This window comes from Pterocles gutturalis, unplaced genomic scaffold, assembly GCF_000699245.1.
Source record: "Pterocles gutturalis isolate BGI_N339 unplaced genomic scaffold, ASM69924v1 scaffold24699, whole genome shotgun sequence".
Lineage (NCBI taxonomy): Eukaryota > Metazoa > Chordata > Aves > Pterocliformes > Pteroclidae > Pterocles > Pterocles gutturalis.
This window is the reverse complement of record NW_010128898.1, coordinates 21,441-42,304: the sequence shown is the minus strand read 5'-3', so window position 1 is coordinate 42,304 and position 20,864 is coordinate 21,441. Positions and strand designations below refer to the sequence as shown.

Genomic DNA, 20,864 nt, shown 5'->3' with positions numbered 1-20,864 from the left:
AAAACCGATCCCTGGGGAACACCACTGGCAAAAGTAGGCTTTGTTTAATAATTATTTGTTGAATAATTCTTTCTATAAAACCAGTTGGCAATGAAGAGAACATATAGAGATTAAGTTCTGCACAGGAACAAAAAGAAGAAAAATCAGACCAGCCATTCCACCATCAACTACTTACTCAAACTTTATATTTACACAGGGCATGAAACAGTTTCAAAGCTCACTGAAACACTGCTTGTTGCCACTGATACTAAGTAAAATCTGTATAACAGGGCAGTTTTCCATGATTAAAGAAGGGGTGATTCATTCCCCATGGCAAAGTTTCACAAGTGAATTAAGATTTTTAGCATCCAACACTGTGAAATACTGATGTAATTAAGGCAGTGGTCACATGTAGTAACCTAACCATGATAAAAATTTTTAATTCCACCATATACTTAAGGATTGTTTTCATTTGTCTCAAAGTAACCAGGCTGCCCATTGGAGGAAACAGTGCAGCACAAAAGTAATGAAGGACCAAAACAAACAGAACTGCAAATTATTTTGAAGGTGGCTTAAATAATTTATTGTACTTTAAAATGAACTTTTGAAGAATTTTAAGTCATTTGGCCACTACTGAAGCCTACAGTGCTTCCAGAGCTAAAAAAAACCCCAAAACAACAAATCTAAAGGATTTTGAAAAAAAGCCAAGGTTTCACTTTTACTGCAATGTACCATTTTTCCCCCCTTTCTTTCACTGATGTTACGTGACATCAGTGGCAAAGAATCCACTTTTTGGATTTATTTGGATTATTTTAATCAGTGAAGTGTACCCCGTTCTGCAGATTCAGTGTTCTTGATGGATTAATAGGTCTGAGAGGTAAAAAGCATGAATGAAAAATGAGTAATACGCTACCACATTAGTAGCACTGCTACTTCAAGACCGACAACACATATTTAAAACAAAGCCCTGTGCAAACTTCAAAGCTTTTGATATATTTGCCATCAATTTTAAAAAATTATTTTAAGGTAGTTGAAATATTTTATACACACAGATAGAGTATTTATGTTTGTATAATATATAAATTATATAAAGCACAATTTATCAACATCAATTATGAATTAAATACAAATACATATATATTTACATAAATATGTATTTGTTTTACAATTAAGGATGTTGATAATCAATGAAATGCAAGAACTGCTGTCTTTTCCTTTAGCCTGTCTCCCACTTCATTCAACTCAGTAGTGAAGGGAGGATGAAAAACACATGATTAATTCAAGATAGTCAGTCTTTTTCCTGTGCCATAGAATCCTCTAAGGTATTCACAATTCCAAATCATTTGCACATTTCTACACAAAAGAAAGTCAGTGCTTGAAATCAGCCTACTTGTGTCTAATAAAATACTGTTGACTCTCACGGATCCCTTAATTGATATAGTTTAATCAACTCCAAGTATCTTTCAACAATTTCTGTCTTCAATCTCTTTGTTTTGCAGGCCCTGTCCTCAATCAAAGAGGGGCTGCAGCAACCCTTCAGTTTTCTAACCCGCGGTACACTGAACGTAGACATGGCTGTTCACACTTGCCCAACATGCTAAAAGTGAAAGTGACCCATGCATAAGGTCAACATCATATGTAGGTACCACATCTGCCAAAGGCGGCTTGTGTTGTCCTTAGAGTCAACACTGGTCTTGTGTACAAGCACAGATTTCATTTTAAGAAAATTGTTCGGCACAACATCACGATTTACATGGTAACTACCAAACAGATACCACAGGTAAAAAAACCAAAACCAAATACATCATCACAGTCTTCTGTGGCTGTATGTAAGCAAAAACCCCATATTTTCTTACCCAAACAATATGGTGCACAGTGTACACATCGCTGTCACCGACGTAAACCCTAATTGCTCGGATGGTGAAGCCATACTTCTTTCCTGAACTGTGAATTACTATTGGTTGATGAGGACTTGAAGCAACAACCGATGAATCACGGCTGGGAGATGAATCTCGGGAGGATGAAGGATCTGATGACAGGGAATGAGGAGACATAGGACTTCCCAAAGGAGAAACACCAAACACATCTGAAAGAAAAAAATCTGCCTATTAGAGTACACTCTGAGCACACACAAACACAGACAGAGAATTTCTTTTATTTATGACACCTTTGTGTCAAAATACATAGTCTTTGCATAAACCTTCTCCTCCTCAATCAGTGTGTATCTTAGTGAATGAGAAGTTTAACCAACAACCAAACTAAATTTCTCTACCCTGTAGCATAAACTGTATTTTCTAATGCAAAGGCTGACTTGCTAGATGTAGACTGCTTTTTCCTTTTAGACAGGAAACACGCTCATTGCTAACTTTGAAAGAAAAATTCTCAGCCTCTTCTTAACATTAATGAAAGGAAAATTAGAGTTTGGTAGTAGAGGTTATTGTGAGTGCACCCAAACCTATCCCCTAAACCATCCAGCAGTGTTAAAGAAAGTGTTGGTTGTTTTTTTGGTTTCAGTTACGTATAGATGCAGATGAACACTACTGTAACTAAACCACAATATCTAGCTGGTAGAGGACAATAACTCAATGCTTGTACCAAGCCTCCATTTATACATTGTGCTACGTCATGCAAGACCACAAGAATTTCTTGCAACAACAATAGCAATTATGGCTTCGTTTTATTTAATTGTTTTGAAAATGCGATATGCTCGTGCTTGTGCAAATGTAAACACAACTGCAGCAGCATAAAACACACTTTGGTGACTGTGACGCAGTGACAGCTCTGGAAAGCCATGGAGGCCAGAAAGATTCCAGGTCTGTTGTCTGTGCCAAGCCATGTCATGCGAGGGCAGATATGCTTTGACAGCAGAGGCGCTACTCCCTGGATGCAAGTCACCAGAGGCTCCCAGAGATTGGTATCACTGGGTTAATGCTGAAATCCCACAGAACAGCAGAGGCCTGAGGGAGCTGTCACTGTCACCCTCTGGCTCAGAAACATGCCAGATCCCCCTCCCTCTTCCGGCTGAGTGTGGGACACATCCTGTGACTCTCAGACATGTCTCAGGTCAGGAACACTGGACATCTATTGCTATAGTTTACTTTATGGATAAACATGAATAAAGTAGCTTTTTGGACAGTATTAGGTACAACTAACATATAAGATTTCAGTTTATATAGATATAATGACAACATTGTTAGGCATACACAAAGCAAAGTCTTGGTTTTATAAAGCGCTCAGTTTAACTGAAAGAAAACCATGAGCACAGTAACTCAGCCTATATCATCTGTGAACTTTCTGATTCTTACACGACAGCTGTGAAAGAACTACTAGAATACAAACTGATAAATAACTCAGAGTTAGTTGGCTGTGTAATTACCTGTGTGTATATCATGTTCCTGTAATGGCTAATCTCAATAACTAGCATGCACTATAGGCCCTCTACAAGCCAAAAAAAAAAAAAAAAACAACCATGGTGCTAGCTGTTACAAGGGTACCAAAAAATCCTTGCCACATTTGGGACAGAAATACTGTTTGGAAGAAAGCGTCTACACAAGGAACAAGCCCAGAGAGTCTGCAAGCCACTTGCAGTTTTCAGTGTCAACATATGCCCTGAACAGGCTGAGCCAACAGTCACTATTCATCTCATTGTAAAAATATTCACGTTAATCTCTCTCATTCATTTTGTGAGAATGATCATTCACATTCAGAAAGCACCACAGAAATGCTTAGTATTCTTTTCATTGTCACCTAGCTGTCCACATTCAAGCAGGAGCTACATACTCCTCTTTAACTGAGACTCAACATTTTCCTCTTGACTTACTAAAAAATCCTCACGGTTAGTTGTTGGAATTACAGGTACTGCATAAGAAGCCTACACTGTTCTTTGAACTGTATAGTGAAGAAGGGTAGAAAACACAAGGTGAATCAGAAATTCCTGCACTAATAGATATCACCTCTCTCAAACACAAAACACATGCACAATAGCATGTGTCCCCAAAATCCATGCACAATGGCACCCTTATATAAATAGGGTTGTTTGCTCACCAAGGTATTAAGAGGCTCATAGGGCACACGTGCTTTACAACTCAAGAGACAGGTGAAGTCTAAGAGAAGAGCCAGAACCAACTTCTTCCAACACTGCATACAATTCTTCACTAGCCTGAGAACTCAAAGTAACCTGCTGAAGCTACTGTCAAAGTCACCTTGGAACATATGGAGCAAGTGCAGTGTTATGTTATCAGGCCAGCAGATACTCAAATATTACGCTTAAGGTCTAAAAGCAGCATATGGCCAGTGTGCAAGGTAGAGACAATTCCACTTTTGGAAAAAAATCCCTCAAAATTCAGGAAATTTCAACTTTGAATCTAGACCATTAAAAAGCAAAGCACCAATGCTTCATGTGGAAACACTCAATACTACTGTTATATTTTCACTTACAGCAATATTTCTGGCTTCAAATTTTGACCACTTCATATAAGCCAATGTAGTACAAAAACAGGAGCCTACATGCTATTCCTACTTCTGTGACACCTCCTTCCAGCTTATCACCTTTATGAGAAATGGGAGACAGCTAGTTAAGCTGATTGTGCTGCTGTAACAAACAGCTATTCTTGAAGATGCACATAGTGAGCGACTTAAAACCTAAGCTACATCCCTAGCATAGGATGGGCCAAGGACTGAAGGTGCATCCTGCTGTGCATGCATGCAAACACAAAGTAGTCACCACTAGACTACGTATTTGCCTATCAGAGAAGGTCCCTCCGTTGTGACGTGACCACTGTAACTCGCTGACAAGATTGGACCACCTTAGTAATGCATGTGAACAATGAAAGAAAAAGTGTGACGCAGAACCCATTCTGGACTCTCTGAACTCTTGCATTTACTTCATAAACCATCAAGTATGCACAAATAATGAAATTTCAAACAAAGAGATTTCTACCTCCTGGGATCATGAGGGACAAAGCACTTGCAGAAAGTGACTTTGTGACTTTTCCAGAGATCTTCTTTTTCTCTGTGCCTTCTAATCGCTGACGAGCCATGTGAGATGCAACTTCACTGGGTGGTTTTGAGGAGTTATCTGTACTGTCCACACTCTCAGTTCTTCCATTTATCTGATCTAAGTGCTCTGAAAAACTGCCAACTGTACAAAGAAGAAGGAATAAAGACATTGAGGGAAAACTGGGGGTCAAGGAAGGCAACAGTACAATTATGAGCCAGGAATTTTTCATTCTGTTAACAAGTTCATAAAACAACATCACAGAAATCTGAGTAATTCTTCCAGACTTAGAGAAGGCATAAAAGTTAACAGAATGAATTGAAGCAACAGCTTCCTGTAGTCACTGGCTAAAGTAAAATAAGAGAGAGAAGCTGAAGCAAGTCTTGTATCTCAACATGTAGCACTCACCTTAGAGAACTTAACCATACATTTATTTTTCATGTGAACTTTTCCTAAAGTAAATGAAAGGCTCCAATCCTACATAAGTTGCTATCAGCTTAACATTTACAAAGTCATTAAAACACTAAGTATAATTTTATTTTTAATTATTACCTTTTGCCTTTGTTCTTCGGGTGGTTTTCTACCACACAAGACAAAGACAACTGGCACCACAAACCTCAGTATTACAACCACATTGGTAGTAGTCTATCACAGGTAATAAACTTCCACAATACTGAACAGAGGAAGGACAACTATGTATAAAACAATGACAAAAACCCGATGAACATTTTGTGTCATGTAAACAACCTGTAACTGATTTCTTCAAAAATTCAAAGATGTTGCAGGAAGTTTTCTGACCTTATGAAACACGCACCAAAGATAGGATGCCTGTTTAAAGATACAGCAGTAATTCCTAGTATTTAAGGCCACTGAATATCCTGTTGCTAATGGACCACAGAAAAATGAAACTATTCTTAAGTGTAATTGGTAAGTGGCAGAGAGGATCAAATGCTTTAAGTTATCACTGTAACTGCTGTGCTAATGCCAAGACCATAACATAGGGATAGGGGCAGTAAGACCTGGAATAGAGCATGGTCAAGGTTTTAGACAAGGGAAGGAGATGGAATTGGTTGTACATCTGAATGAGCCCAAGGAAACGTATTTTCCAGAAATGCAGAGAAAGAAGGGGGAGGAAAATGCAGACTACAAGGAAATCAGGGCTATGGGAATAGAAAGATATTATCTTGAGGAAACTCAATAAGGTACAAAAGAGAAATAAGCTGAAGACAAGTACATGTATAGAGAAGGTACCTGGAACCTATATATGGACAATCATGAGGCTGATACAGGCCTAGATCTATGTTAAGTATCAGGTCGTCCAACAGTTACATAAAACTCTTCTCTGAAACTACTAAAACAGCAAGATGCTAGGGCCCTGGATTACCTAAATGCCTGCAAATACTTCCACTGGGAGAGGGATGCATAAATGAAATATTTATTTATTTAAGTAGGGAATGGTTCACAACACTCCCTCCAAGATTCCTAGTGACAAGTGACTTCCACAAGTCAAACAGAACCCTGACAATTCTGAAAAGCATAAATCATTGAGATGTCTTAACTAAAAACACACAACGGTGTGGCACAGAGTGTTAGAAAACAGCAATAGAGACCAGCTGGAATGAGTCCAGGTTGATCATTCAAAAGATCACTAACTTCAGTGAGGCAAGATATAAAAGTAATGCTTTAAGTGCACAAGGGATCTAAGATTCCTTTTCTCCACAGAAGGCTCTATGGTCAAGTCACCGTTTTAGTCACTTGCCTAGCAGCCCTCCAGAGTCAGTGGGGCAACATCAAATGTTGACATTTCCAAACATGTTGACAGTTTCCCATATATATTTTCATGACATATTATTAGTTTGAGCCTGAGTCCAAACCAGGTCCCTCTTGGGATGGCTTTTTTTAAAGGAGTCCTTAAATATACAGGACTTCTAAATCCATGAATGCTACTGTTAAACAAAGAATGTCGACAACTGTTTCTAGTGTCATCATTCAGGAGACCCACTGTGAATTACCTGATAGCGTGGAGCTGCTGATCGTGCTTGCTGGAGTGATTACTTCAGGTTCATCTTGCACTATTTCCTCACTCACAAACACAGGCTTTTCCTGTTCCTCCAGAGTTCCCACTAAGCCGGTGGAATTATCCTGTTCCCCTTCAGCCGATATGGCCAACTTCGGAAGCAAACCAGAACTGTGTTGCTGCCTGCTACTCTCAGTGTCAGAAGAGATGGATGTAGATATTTGTTGTCTGCATTAAAAATAAGCAAACTCTCATGCAGTTATTGAGATGACAAGGCCTGCTATCTCTCAAGCAGGACATGGACCACTTCCAGCACCTCCTTCTACTTACATTTCAGAATATTCTGAACTCCAGCTTAAAGATTCCACAGAAGGCAATGTTATGTTTTTCGTTTTGTCTCCTGCATCTTCCTTTTCTTCACCTTGTGTTTGAACGACTCGATCTATGCTACTAAAAACCTATTACAGACAGAAAAAAAATCAAATACAAAATCCCTCAACCCATCACTGATATATTTGATTATGAAAAGACATGCAGGAAAGCACATTTCAGGTTGTATTCTGCATGTCCTAAATGCTTATACAGTATTTTAGAGTGCAAACTTCTAACTTCTAGAACCTTTTTAAGTTTCCAGGAATTTGTGTTCTTAAAATGCTTTCCTATTTTGCTTTCTTGCCTCCTCACGTACAAGGTCACAAATAACATCTCTTCTCATTACAAATTCATCAGCTTTCTCCCCATTTCACTGTGTGAACCAAGAGAGTACAAACAAAATCCATAGCCTTGGGGTCTCTAGGTCACAGGATCAATGTACATCCTGGATTAATTCACAACCATGAAGCCAGTCAAGGTAAAAAAAAGCCCGAACCTGAATACACTGACTTAGTACACACCATTCAGGTGTTGAAAGCAGAAAAATTAATCTGAATTGACTTTGAAGTTAAGAATAGATTACTTGGCTAAAGGATTTAGAAAAAATAAACTCTAATCATTGGAATTCTGTTGTTTGCTTAACTGACAAACAGCACACAGAAATTGTCACGTGTATATTCCACAGCCTGAGAGGCAGAGCTAGAGATACAGTGACATAACGTCATTAACAAACCAAACTATTACTGCAGTACAGAGCTTTCAAAAAGACAGTTCACAGAACTACAGAATGAGGTTGGAGGGGATCTCTGCAGGTTATGTTGTCCAACCCCTCTCCTCAAGCAGGGTCACCTAGAGCTGGTTGCCCAGGACCGTGTCCAGGCAGCTTTTGAAGAACTCCAAGGATGGAGACTCCACAATTTCTCTGGACAACCCATGCCAAGTGCTTGAACACCCTCACAGTAAAAAGTGTTTCCTTATCTTCAGACAGACCTTCCTGTGTTTCAGTTTGTGCCCATTGCCTCTTGTCCAAGTTACCTCCAAAGAGACTGTCTCATTTACCAGTTTCTGAATTTGAAACATACCACCAAGCCAAAATAAGGAGTTTACACAGAATAACTACATCCACAAGTCCTGTCTCTGCTCTTCCATGCTACTGCAGATAAAATATGTATGTGGTACTGCAGAGCCAGCATAAAATCCATCAATTAAAGCATAACCCAGAACAAACAAGATATAAACACAGACTTTCCAAATACCTTTAAACAATTGCTGAAATAGGTTAAAGAAGCTTTTCAGATAGAAAACTTGAAAATCACTGCTGAATACTACATTAAGACTAAAAGCACACTCGTTAGGCATTCTACTTCCATTACTTCCTGCCCATTTTTCTCCACAGTATTTCTTGAGCAGGTCCACTGTGCTCCTACTGGTGTCCCTTGTTCAGCAATAATTAGATCTCATCTCAACTATTAGAATATACTACCCTTTGGACAGTCAGCTTAACCTTCAATTCACAACACTCAAACTACTCCCTCAAATCCACATTTTCCTTGATCAACTCACATGCTAACCACTACTTTGCTTTTTCCCTTCAGCCTAATTTCAGTTACTTAATAACTACTGTGGGTTAGTACTGTAATATTTGTTATTCCAGCACCTGCAAGATACCCAGCACACAACTGGAGCAACATATAAACTATGTAGAAGGAAACCAACATACAGAACATGCAGCAGCATTTAACAGAACAGTTTCTCGAAAATTTCTTTTATGCCACCATGAATTTTCTACAGAAAATACCAGCGTATTTATATAATTTTCTATTACCTTCTTAAGGATTCAGGAAATAACTCCTACAGAATCTTCCTATGTTTTGCATTAATAGTATTAATTTCATTCTTCCTCAATTTCAGTTAACATTTCTTGAAGAAACAATGCTCTATACACCTTTTCTGTATCTAACATTTCCAAACTCTATAGAAATAGAAAAACACTTACGTATACAACACATACTAACACTACAGCATTTTAAACTTACTTTTGAAAATCTGTGTGAACATGAAGAAAACTGCCTTATCTCCAAATTAAAATCTTCATCATTGGTATCATCTTCTTCCTCAGTTTCCATATGGTGGTATTTCTCAGAACGAGCTACAGACAAGGGAAATAAAGTATTTTAGTTTACCAGGAAGAATAAGTACCAAGCTTTAATATTAACTACAACATGATTTTATTCTGAAGATTATTTGTGCTGAAATGTCAAACCACCAGTGAAACTGTACAGCTGTCAGTGTTTCTGAAAAAGGAGATTTTCAAAGAAGCAAGCAAAAGTGAAAGGCAGTGGTTATCTAAACAACACGTTTATCACAGTTTTTTAATACCATCAAACACTTACTATCAAAATAACTTGTGTCATCTTCAGACTCCAACTGTGGAATAAATTCTGCTTTCTGCCTCAACAGACCATTCCAGTCAAGGCTCCTGAAGAACGGATGGTGCTTTACTTCATATGTACCACCTGAGGGAGCCAGAGAAAAACACTGAGCAAATTATACCAAATCCTGGAACTTCAACTAAACCCTTGGTCAAAAAATGCAAATTACCATGAAGAAGCATAGTCACCACTGTAGGCAGTAACATCTACTACCCACTTCCACTAGTATCTCCTAAACCTGTCAGAGGATCTCCCTGTACCTGTTTTGTTGTTGCCGTTTCTTTAACTGTGGTGGCATTGCGTTACCATGTTCCCCCTTGTAACATTCCTATTTTTCTGGATACACTAACTATTATCTATCAGCTGCACACTAGTCAGAAGCATCAGATGCTGTAGCAGTAGTCATCAAAATACAGGTAAGTGCACTAGATGAGTAAATACAAGTTAGAAAGTAATTAAAAATGATTCTTAATATTTGCTGAGTGTAAATAAATGTCATTGCTGACCAGGAGCTCCTTTCGGTGTTTCATGGCAGTAACACAGAACTCTATAGGAAATACTTTACCATTTAGCTTCTTACTGATTACTTGTTATAACGTGTTCAACAATACACTACTTTCAAGTTAAGAAACAACTATAAGAGCACAATGAAATACTGGAATTTTTGTCTTGGGGAGGTGGGTGAGGATGTAATTCTAAATACTGATGAGGTAATCTGCAGCAGCAGGAGTTACTGCCAACTTGATTGTCTCAGGTTTATGTGGCACGGTTTTGGTAGCAGGGGAGCTGCAGAGGTTGCTTCTGTAAGATGCCAGAAGCTTCCCCGGTGTCTGACAGAGCCAACACCAGCCAGCTCCAAGATGGACCCGCCACTGGTGAAGGCCGAGCCCATCAGTGATGGTGGTAGCACTTCTGTGATAATACATCGACCAAAGGGTAGAAAACCCCTGCACAACAGCAGCGGGGAGAGAGGAGTGAGAATATGCGAGAGAAACAACTCTGCAGGCACCAAGGCCAGTGCAGAGTAGGGGGAGGAGGTGCTCAAGGCTCCAGAGCTGAGATTCCCGTGCAGCCTGTGGTGCAGAGCATGGTGAGGCAGCTGTGTCCCTGCAGCCCAGGGAAGTCCCTGGTAGAGCAGAGATCTGGAGCAGCTGGATGTGCCCAAAGGAGGCTGTAACCCAGTGGAGAGCCCACACTGGAGCAGGCTCCCAGCAGGACCTGTGGCCCCATGGAAAGAGGAGCCCAGGCTGGAGCAGGTTTGCTGGCAGGACTTGTGACCCTGCAGGGGACCCACACTGGACCAGTCCATGCCTGAATGACTGTACCTTATGGAAGGGACCCACGCTGGAGAAGTTAATGGAGGGCTGTCTCCCATGGGAGGGACCCCGTGGTGGAACAGAAGAGGAAGGAGCAGTAGAGACAATATGCAATGAACTGACCACAACCTCCATTCCCAGTCCCCCTGTGCCAGTCAGGGAGAAGGAGATAGAGAAATTGGGTGTGAAGTTGAGCCCAGGAAGAAGGGAGGGGTGAGGGGAAGGTGTTTTTAGATTTGTTATTTCTCATTATCCTACTCTGTTGTTAATTGGCAATAAATTAAGATTAATTTCCCCAAGCAGAGTCTGTTTTGCCAGTGATGGTAATTGTCAAATCATCTTGCTGTCTTTATCTTGACTCATAAGCCTTTCATCATATTTCCTCCCCCTGTCCAGCTGAGCAGGGGGAGTGATAGAGCTTGGCTGGCACCTGGCAGCCATTCAAGGTCAAGGCTAAGTCAGGAAAGAGCCATAGAACAAGTGTGAAGCCTCCAGGATTGGTTTCTAAGTAAGAATCTCAAGATTTCCAGGGTGAGTTCTTTGCTCTTCTGACTGTACCAGGGGAAAATTCATAAAAGACAAATCTTCCCAAAGGAAAACAAAATCACATCTCATTTCAAGTCACTAGGCAAGGAGAGAACATTTCTTCGAGCACAGTAATGGAACATTACATCAGAATTGTATAATTCTTCATTGGTATCAGACACTTCAAACCTAAAGAGATCTTTAAAAGTATTTTTCCTTCTTAAAAAGAAGTATAGTATGTGTCTCTCTTCCTTCAACTTGACTGTGCTACTCAGGTCTCCTGAGCAAATACACAGTTACAATTTTCACGAGTGTTATGCAGCTAGCTAATACGTATTAAATAGATAGGGCTGTCATTTGAAATGCATGGTGGAGCCTGGGATAAACCACACTATTTTCCAGTGTCCCCATGGGACCTGTGACACTGCAGCCTCCGTTTCTGTGAGTTGCTTCTGACACTTTAAAAAACTTCATTGCGGTTTCTAAACACCCCTCTGTGTTTCAAAGCCACAGCTGCCTGATTTCCTTCTGCAGACTCCCAGCTCTTGAGAGACCATGAACAATCAAAAGAAATCAGCCCATAAATGAGCTGCACAGATGCTCCATGTGGTGGCACTGACCACCACAGTAGTTAAGCAAGCCTCATGCTAGCAAATTCACTTTCTTAACCAGCTGTAGCAAAAGAGGCAGAATTTGCAATCTACTTCTGATCCAGCCTCTTACAGGGTGACAGTCTTGAATTAACACTGTGTTTACCAGGAAAAAGCATCCTGACAGTGAAACAATGCCTGAAAGGAGTATACTTAAAAGTAATGGAACTAGTTGTGGTTCTTCATTTTGCCTTTGGCAGTGGTGCCCTTTGCAGATGAAGCAGGCAGCAAGTGGAGAAGCTGACTGGGGCATGACACTTCCCTCAGTCTTAACTCGTTCAACACAGGGCAAGAGAGAACAAAAAACTTTGCTGGATGCCACTTACTCCAGACCATCAGCTACAGTGAAGTCTAAACATTGTTCACAAAATCCCAGATGCTGAGGGAGCAAAGGACATGCAGTTCACTCATCTCAGTCATGTCATCATGTCCCAAAGGAAGACCAGTCATTTGGGACCACGTCAAAAGTGCCTGGGGTATGAGTTACACTCATGTTCCCCAAGTGGCTGTGGTAAGGCCAGTTATGAACTGATTCCTAAAGCTCCTTTATATTAGGCTCAGTCTTTACAGCAATTTTCCAAGTACTCTCATGTTGACTCAACCTGCCTTTCCTTAGCATTCCCAATGTATTTATATTCATGGCACACAGTGTTCACTATAAATTAGACCATACTTTTATATTCAGGCTCTTTTATGTAGGAGGCCTTTTTTTGCTGTACTTACATAGTGCTTTGCCCAATGGGATGTCAGTCAGTGGCTACAGTTCCCATACATTAACACTTTAAAAATCATGTGCAATATTCTTCATTACTGCCTCTGACCTGAACTCCCAAATAAATCTTGCTCCATCAGCTAACAAATAAACTCTATTATATAAATGCACAGTGCCTTCATTAGCTTACACAGCTCACTGCTCCGAATACCATGTGCCAGGTTCTTTTCTTGAACTGGAATGAAGAGAGCACTGAATGATCACAGTGAAATAAGCTGGCAGCTTCAGTTCTCACCGATATCCATTTCTTACTTAACATTCACACTTTTGGTTTTATCCTTTTTCATGCAAGGCAGTAGTGCTTGCTGAATGAGAATGACAAGACCTTTCACAACAAAACCTCAGTCATTTCTGAATAATTAGTTCAAGTACTCATCACCCACCCTAAACCCTGGAGGAACTAATTTGCCAGGCTAAGATACTTCGCAAAACAGAAGCATCAGTTGTGTATCGATTCCCCTTCTCTATTTCTGTGTTTAGTTATTTAATACTATATTCACGAAGGAACTCTATCCAATGGCTAACTAGGTCTTTCAGAAATCTGTTTACCAAATCAAATTAAAAGAAGTGTAAATGCAAACAACCACATGTGAACTCCAAAAAAAGACAGTCATCAACTTGTTAAGCTCGTATTATCGGTCTGAATCTATGAAGTACCCTCTGCTATAATGGCATGTTGCCATACTACTTCCCCTGACAGATGTTTTCCAGGCAAAATACATACGTAAACAAAAGCTCCCAATGCTGAATATAAAACCTGTTTCCAGCAGACCAACAATTTAAATAGTGCCGCCTAACCTGTTCCCAGTCTTTCCAAAGGATTCTGCCTGAGCAGCAGGGTAATCAGATCCTGGGCATCTGGAGGTGGTGCTTCATCCTTTTCAGGCCAGTTGATTTCATCTAGCAAAACAGAAAAGTTTCTTTTTATTACTGAAGTCTGATCCCAACATTCAGCAGTAACTGTTAAAGCTCTCATAGCAAGCCAGCAGTATAGTCAGAGTTAAGGCAACTTGTTTTCAAGTTGCTCTCTGTTGCATACAAATCACTTCCAATTTTTATACTCTCCATACAGACTCCATAAACATGTTGTCATGTTCCCATTTTCCTTGGAAGCATCCTTTAACCCAAAACAGTGTTTAACAACAGAATACACAAATGCCTGGCTCATGGAAAACTATTGCAAAATACTAGCACAACTTCCATGCTGTGCCTTCTCCCTGCCCCTCAAAATCATGGTTTAAGTTTTAGTTCTGTTCCATGGGAAGTGCTGTTAAGATGGACACAGCTGACCTGACCCAGCAGTCACTGCTCAAATTTGTACTCCATTATTTCTGTCATGGTAGTAGACTCACTAAAGTCATTACCGAGTCATGACTAAGGGCCAAGGTACTGGACTCTGCTCCGGAGAAGTACACACTAATGGAGCTTTTTCCAGGTGTCTCACGCCTCAGAGGAAAACCACCTCACTCTACTGACTCTTCATCACTAAGGCTTTTGCACTTCATTGCAATTTGGACCTGAATCAAGCAATCAAGATACTAAACCCTGCAGTATTCAGGTAAGGCTGAATAAAAATTCTGCCAAACTTTTATTTAAATTAAACAATAGAAAATCGTGCCAGTTTCAATATAAACTATATAACAGTTTACACAGCAAATTTTGACTGATTTTCAGCAGAAGGTGCCTCCTCAGATGTAACATATTGCAGTGTTAAGCAAAACTGCAGAAGTTTCTTGGGAGGTACAAGGATTTGGCATCAGAGAAACAGAATGCTAGGAGCTCAGGAAATACACAAAGCTGTTAAGGATTTTGTTGTCACTGTATGATCTAGACTTTTCCTTGAAAATTATCATAATTGGAGAAATAACGTTCAGAAGCTAAACACAAGTTTAATGTTTGTATTTCAGAGTTTAATGAAAGGTACTGAAATAAGCAGGCATGAAATGTAACCTGCTTCTGGAGAAATATTTTTAATCCCAATAATTTTAGGCATCTAAGTTTACACTGGAGGCCTCCCACAGTTATATTGACACAACCTGGCTGCAGGAAATGCAACCTACAATGAAGAAGGAGGGAGGTAAAATGAGGGGACAAGATTTTACAGTAGATTTGCAAACAGAACATAGATTTCACCCACAGAAACTGGAATAGAAGCCTAGGCTATAGTTTGGGTTCTTTAACGTGGCTTTAACATGGCTGTTACCGTTGAATACAAAGGGACCATACACTTTAGCACAGGAGACTTATCCATAAGACAGTTCTGCAGATACTGACAGCAAGAATGATTTCGGCAAGTAAGGATATTTAAAAGAGAAGAACCTGACAAGTCAACATCAAAACAAGAAACTAAGCTGACCAACATGCTTACAGAGTGGGAATAGGTCAGATTTACAAACATACACCTCTACAGATAATTTCATAATTTCTGGAAGACAAATGGATGCATTCAAACAGATACAGTTATTTAAATAAGTATCAGCTAGATTCTAACATGGCAATTTGTTTTACAAAATGTAAAATTAATGCCACATGCAAAATAAAGTCTAAAGTGCAAATTTAGTCATTAATTTTAGAATATTCTCTCCCCCCTCCCAGTCAGAGAGTATAAAGATAAAAACACATGTGCACGTGTCCGGAAACGCTATAAAAACATGAGTTATTTCCATGTTTGCCTGCCTACAGCTTCTACTGCAGTTTAAATCTGATTTGGAAAATAAACCATGAATATGCATAGCAGCTGTAAGGGATCCAGAACAAAGCCAGCATTTGCTGCTTGTGTTAATTAAACAGTTGATTCTCCCTGCCATTCAGGCCCCAGCATACCACATCAGAAAACACCATGGTTATAAATCTATAAACAGCTTGCATGTTGTATTAAAAGGTCATATACTAGAGGCAACTCACAAATCCATTTAATTATAGTTTACAAACAAGTCTGGCTTTCAACTTTGGAGATGGAGGAAAGCGGGATGATGACAGAATGTCTCAAAGTACAGAAGAGGATTTGTTGGGTATTCAGAAAATAAGGATCCATAGGTGCAGTTAGTTTTGCTTCTGTTAGGTTTTCTGTATGCTTGGTTTTTTTTTTGGTGTTAGCTACCGGACCTTTAAACAGACTATAAAACAGACTGGGAAATACTCAGTAACAGAGCTGCCATTCTGTTAAACTTTTGGCATAAATAGAGGCCCTTTACATCTATGCATCTGGGAAATTCATGGAAACAGCCGGTAGAACAGTAAACGATTCTGTTTAATTATCATTTGATTTTGCCACAAGCCACATAACAATACTTAGGGTCAGCTTGCAGGTTAAGATCTAAAAGGTTATTGAATTTTAAATGGAAGAAGAACAGCTGCTACAGAAATAACATTACACTACAACAATCACCAATGACATCATTAACAATCTGTGAATTGAATTTGTTTCCTTCTCTTCCTCATTATTTATTATTCGGGAGACATTTGTTTTAGGGTTTTATTACATCTTTGTTCTTCATTGTGCCATGAGGCATTTTCCCATTTATGCAAATTTATTTTAACAGTTTCTTGTCTGATATAATTTCTTTATTAAAGACTGAAATCACTGTGCCATAGTGGCACTACTTTTGTACTAATACTGCTTCTGTAACAGTGCAGCTTAACCATTGTACTCTATATTACTGCATTTCTGCACTTAGCAACAACATATAGTAAGTTCAGCTTTTAATCCAGATTTATTCTTATTGCTTTGACAGAAATTGTGTACTGCAATATTATGATAATGCTATTTTTTTAAGCAGAACTAGCTTGAAAATCTAGTTTATCAGTAAAGTTGTAAATATCTTTACTACAAACAGAAATTTAAATGTTTCACAGCAAAGAAATTTAAGGTTTTTTAATGATGATCCTCACCACTGATTACTTGTCCAAAAAGCTCTTCTGGTGTATCTCCAAAGAATGGCACACACCCAACAAGAAACTCATAAAGGATAATTCCCATAGCCCACCAGTCCACTGGTTTTCCATAACCCTGTCTCAGTATCACTTCAGGAGCTATGTATTCAGGTGTGCCACAGACCTAGAAGAAAGAATATAAGCATGATGGTAAAACAAGTCTAATTGAACTATGTCACTTCATTTACCATTCTTGAAATGTAAAATAATAAGGAAACATGGAAAAACGGAAGTCAGTAGGTTTTAGTCTGCTGAGTTTGCATAACAGCTAATGTTTTTAGAACAACCTAGATATATTCACAGGCATCACAATCAACATTTGTGTATCTGTCTTGCAAAGGACAGTTTGCTTTTCACACATAGGAGTCCATCACAGCAAATATTTTATTCAACCTAAACGTATCCTTATCTTTACATGGAAGTTGTGATGGTTTTATCTTAAGTAACTTTTACAGTGAACAGCTTGTGAGCAATGGTAATGAGGCATGCTTAAAGGGAAATGGGCCATAGCAAGGATTTTAGCACCCTTGGTTGTACAATGCATCATGAGCTCCACAAGTACTCTGCTGAGATTTCTGAATTCCTTACAAAACAGTTTTCCATTTGTCTCTCTCAGAGATTAACTTGCACACAATTAGGCTGTTTATCTTACTAATAGATCCTAATGTAGAAAGAAAAAAGTCTAGAACAATCTGCAGGACATCAGTAAAAGTAACTGACATACACAACTGGAACACCAATGCAGAAATAACAACCGTACACGCTGCTGACAAAAGTCACTTCATTTGAACACTCAATGTAGAAATGAAAAACACTGTGTCTTACTTGTTTGTCAAGGAATTCTCTGGCATCCTTCTCAATGTGACCCTCATACAGATTGGTAGTCAAACTCATTAGCCCCACTTTTGACAGGCCGAAGTCTGTAAGCTTTATATGGCCCATGGATGTTACCAATAAACTGAAAAGTAGAATGATCTGAAGTTACTGCGATATAATTCAATATTATTATTATTTTTATCGTTATTATACTTGGAGAAAAAATGTTTAATTAGCACTGCAAAAATATAAAGACAGCTTAAAAAGTAATTTAACCAGGTACAAAATACACAGTTTAAAAATCTACCAGCCTTACATTTGTTTGTATTATTATCAGATGCAAACAAACTCTTTACATGCAATTTCACAACACATCTTATAAAATCATACAAGTATTGAGAGCTGAATGCTAGCTAGGTGCTTTGAAGAAAAAGAAACAGTTGCCATCTGAAAGAGCTAGAATAGAAGAAATCTCGCTTTTGAAGTTAGGTGAGCATTTTCTATCTGCAATAAGCCGGCTCATCCATTTGCAAAAAACCTCAGGTATTAAGTTAGTAATAAGTTAGCAGTACCTGCTATGAGGGTATTGCCACTCAACAGATATGACTCCAATTCTTTTTTTTTTTTTTAATGTAAACAGGAAGAAGATTAATGGAGCTGAAACAGCTGTATTTTTTACTACAGCTACTTTCTGTAATGTTAGTACATACATAGGAGCAATGTTATGTTTCTAAATATTGAAAAAGACAGCAAAAAAACCATGCAACTGGAAAGATTTCCCAATCTGGTCAATCTTGTCTTCATATATACAAATATATTGTATTAAACAGTGGTTTTAGTACACTTTGAAAGATCTTTTCCTTAATGACCAAAATGTACTTCCCTCCATTTCAGCCAGAAGTCCATTTTTTTAAGCTACTCTGATAGCCTCTTCCGTCTTAATGACAGAAAATTTTAATGAGCTCTTTTGCAAAAACACACATTTTCTGTAACTGCAGGTAACGAAAATTCAAATATTGTGTAGAGACTGTGAATCTACATAACTTTCACAATAAATAAAAAAAACATTCAAAGCAAGTTTACACCTTTCATATTTTATCTAACAATTTCAAAGTCCTCTTTTGCTAATATTCTAGAAACATACTTGTCTGGTTTCAAATCCCTGTGTACAATTCCATAATTATGAAGGTATTCCAAGGCCAGAACAGTTTCTGCAAAGTACATCCTTGCCATGTCTACAGGCAAGGGACCCATATTCTTCATCAAAGTAGCACAGTCTCCACCTGTGGAAACAGCAGAAATGTTCCAGATGACTCTATAATTCTGAGGTATATCGGAATAATCCATACATGCTGCAGAAAGAGACATAAACTGCAGTCATAAATGTTTATTTTCCAGTGAGATGATTCAATCGAACACGTAAACACACCAACTACTGTAGTGGAAACACAACATGAAGCTGGGAGCGAGCAGTACAAGGGTTCAGCTGGAAGTCTGTGCTGCTACTTCAAAAAAAAAAAAAAAAAAAAGCAGGAGGGTGGGAAGCCCACACAACCATGGCCTGGGCATGTCATCTTGCCCTGCCTCTGTCTGCTGATCTCCTTCAGCATCAGCACCTTTTCAAATTGCTACCTCTTCCCTTTCTCTTTGTAGAAATAACTATTACCAATACCCCAACACGTGCTAATGAAAATCTGAACTCCAGAAAAGCAAACAGCATTTCCACATGAACTTTGAATGCTACGACATTTATGATTACAGTCTATGAGGAACTTACTCAAAGAGCAGTTATTTCACACTGTAGCCAGAGCACAAGTGTTTTATAGGCTCTCACTGGGAGATAATGACTAAGAAAAAAGCCACCTTGTTGTTGGATTTGGATCCTAAATCTATATTGCCAAGGTACAAAGGACACGCAGGGGGCCTTTCTAATGCAAGTACCATATGGGTTGTTTTTTCTTCTTGGTGTAAGAAAACTCTTTTCTTCCTCTGTAAAACAGAACAAACACTTTACCTTCTACATATTCCATGACCATGCATAAATGACGTCTTGTTTCAAAGGAGCAATACATGCTGACCACAAACGGATTTTCTGCAAATGTCAGGATATCACGCTCGACAAAGGCCTGTTGGATCTGGTTTCGGAGGATGAGATTCTGCTTATTAATTTTCTTCATAGCAAATCTCTGTCGAGTTTCTTTGTGTCTCACAAAATAAACCGCACTGAAGCAGTTCAAATGGGAGAAAAAAGAAAAAAGACTGAGTAACTGTTTAAAACGTATTTTTAAATACTTTTTTTACAAATAAATAGTTTTAAAAAACTGCCTATGTGTTATATAAAATACTTGGGTTTAATTCAATGTAGTTGACCTGCATTCGATGTTAGAGAATGGCTACAGACTTAATTTTGTTTCATAATCAGGACAACTCTCAGTCAAAACAAATCAGTACACAACCTAATAATAAACAACTCACCTCCTCCATCCCAAAAGCAAACAACACATACAGCAAATGCCCCCCCCGCCCCGCAACAGATACAGTAAATGCTCTCAGCTCCGACAGATTTTGGGCATTTCCATCAACAAAGGATTACATACAAAAGCCAGCTATAAATCATACTGACAAATGCTTGTTCTTTAAGTGAGCTCTCAGATAATTATGACTCAGACTCCATCCAGGGGATTTTAAAAACATGCCACAGGTTCCTCATGAACGTTTTTCAGAAGTTACTCGATAGGGTGGTTCTCTCATTGCCAGGTGCAAAATCTTCTGTTCTTTTTCAGTCCCTGACATCAGTGTTGATCTGTATCAGGGGTAGGTCACCAGTAGGTAATCCGAGACAAAGATCACTGAGTTAACCACATGGTAACGTGGGATTAAGATGTATCTTGACATGCAGAACTTCCACTGTGGTACTGGGTACAAAGTTACCTATAAGCTTGGTTAGGTAAGGTCAAGGTAGCAAGGGAAGAGACGTGAAAGAAAACCTCACGCAGAAAATCCTTCTTACTCTTACATTCAAGGCTTAGGAGAAGGAATGACCCTGCAGTGAAACA

The 20,864-nt window shown here is 39.0% G+C and overlaps 1 protein-coding gene across 1 annotated transcript in view; it reads right to left on the bottom strand.

Annotated features, from left to right (window-relative positions):
* Positions 1-1,835: 1,835 nt before the first annotated feature.
* LOC104458031 (microtubule-associated serine/threonine-protein kinase 4-like) overlaps positions 1,836-20,864 on the bottom strand; it is a gene marked incomplete at both ends in the record, with an annotated part of 39,700 nt that continues 20,671 nt past the window's right edge. Inside the window, 11 exons of the mRNA XM_010079786.1 lie at positions 1,836-2,065; positions 4,919-5,119; positions 6,988-7,220; positions 7,323-7,450; positions 9,401-9,513; positions 9,758-9,880; positions 13,858-13,959; positions 16,951-17,116; positions 17,818-17,950; positions 18,953-19,091; positions 19,823-20,031. Of these exons, the coding sequence (XP_010078088.1) occupies positions 1,836-2,065; positions 4,919-5,119; positions 6,988-7,220; positions 7,323-7,450; positions 9,401-9,513; positions 9,758-9,880; positions 13,858-13,959; positions 16,951-17,116; positions 17,818-17,950; positions 18,953-19,091; positions 19,823-20,031 (1,777 nt within the window). The remainder of the gene's footprint in view (positions 2,066-4,918; positions 5,120-6,987; positions 7,221-7,322; positions 7,451-9,400; positions 9,514-9,757; positions 9,881-13,857; positions 13,960-16,950; positions 17,117-17,817; positions 17,951-18,952; positions 19,092-19,822; positions 20,032-20,864) is intronic.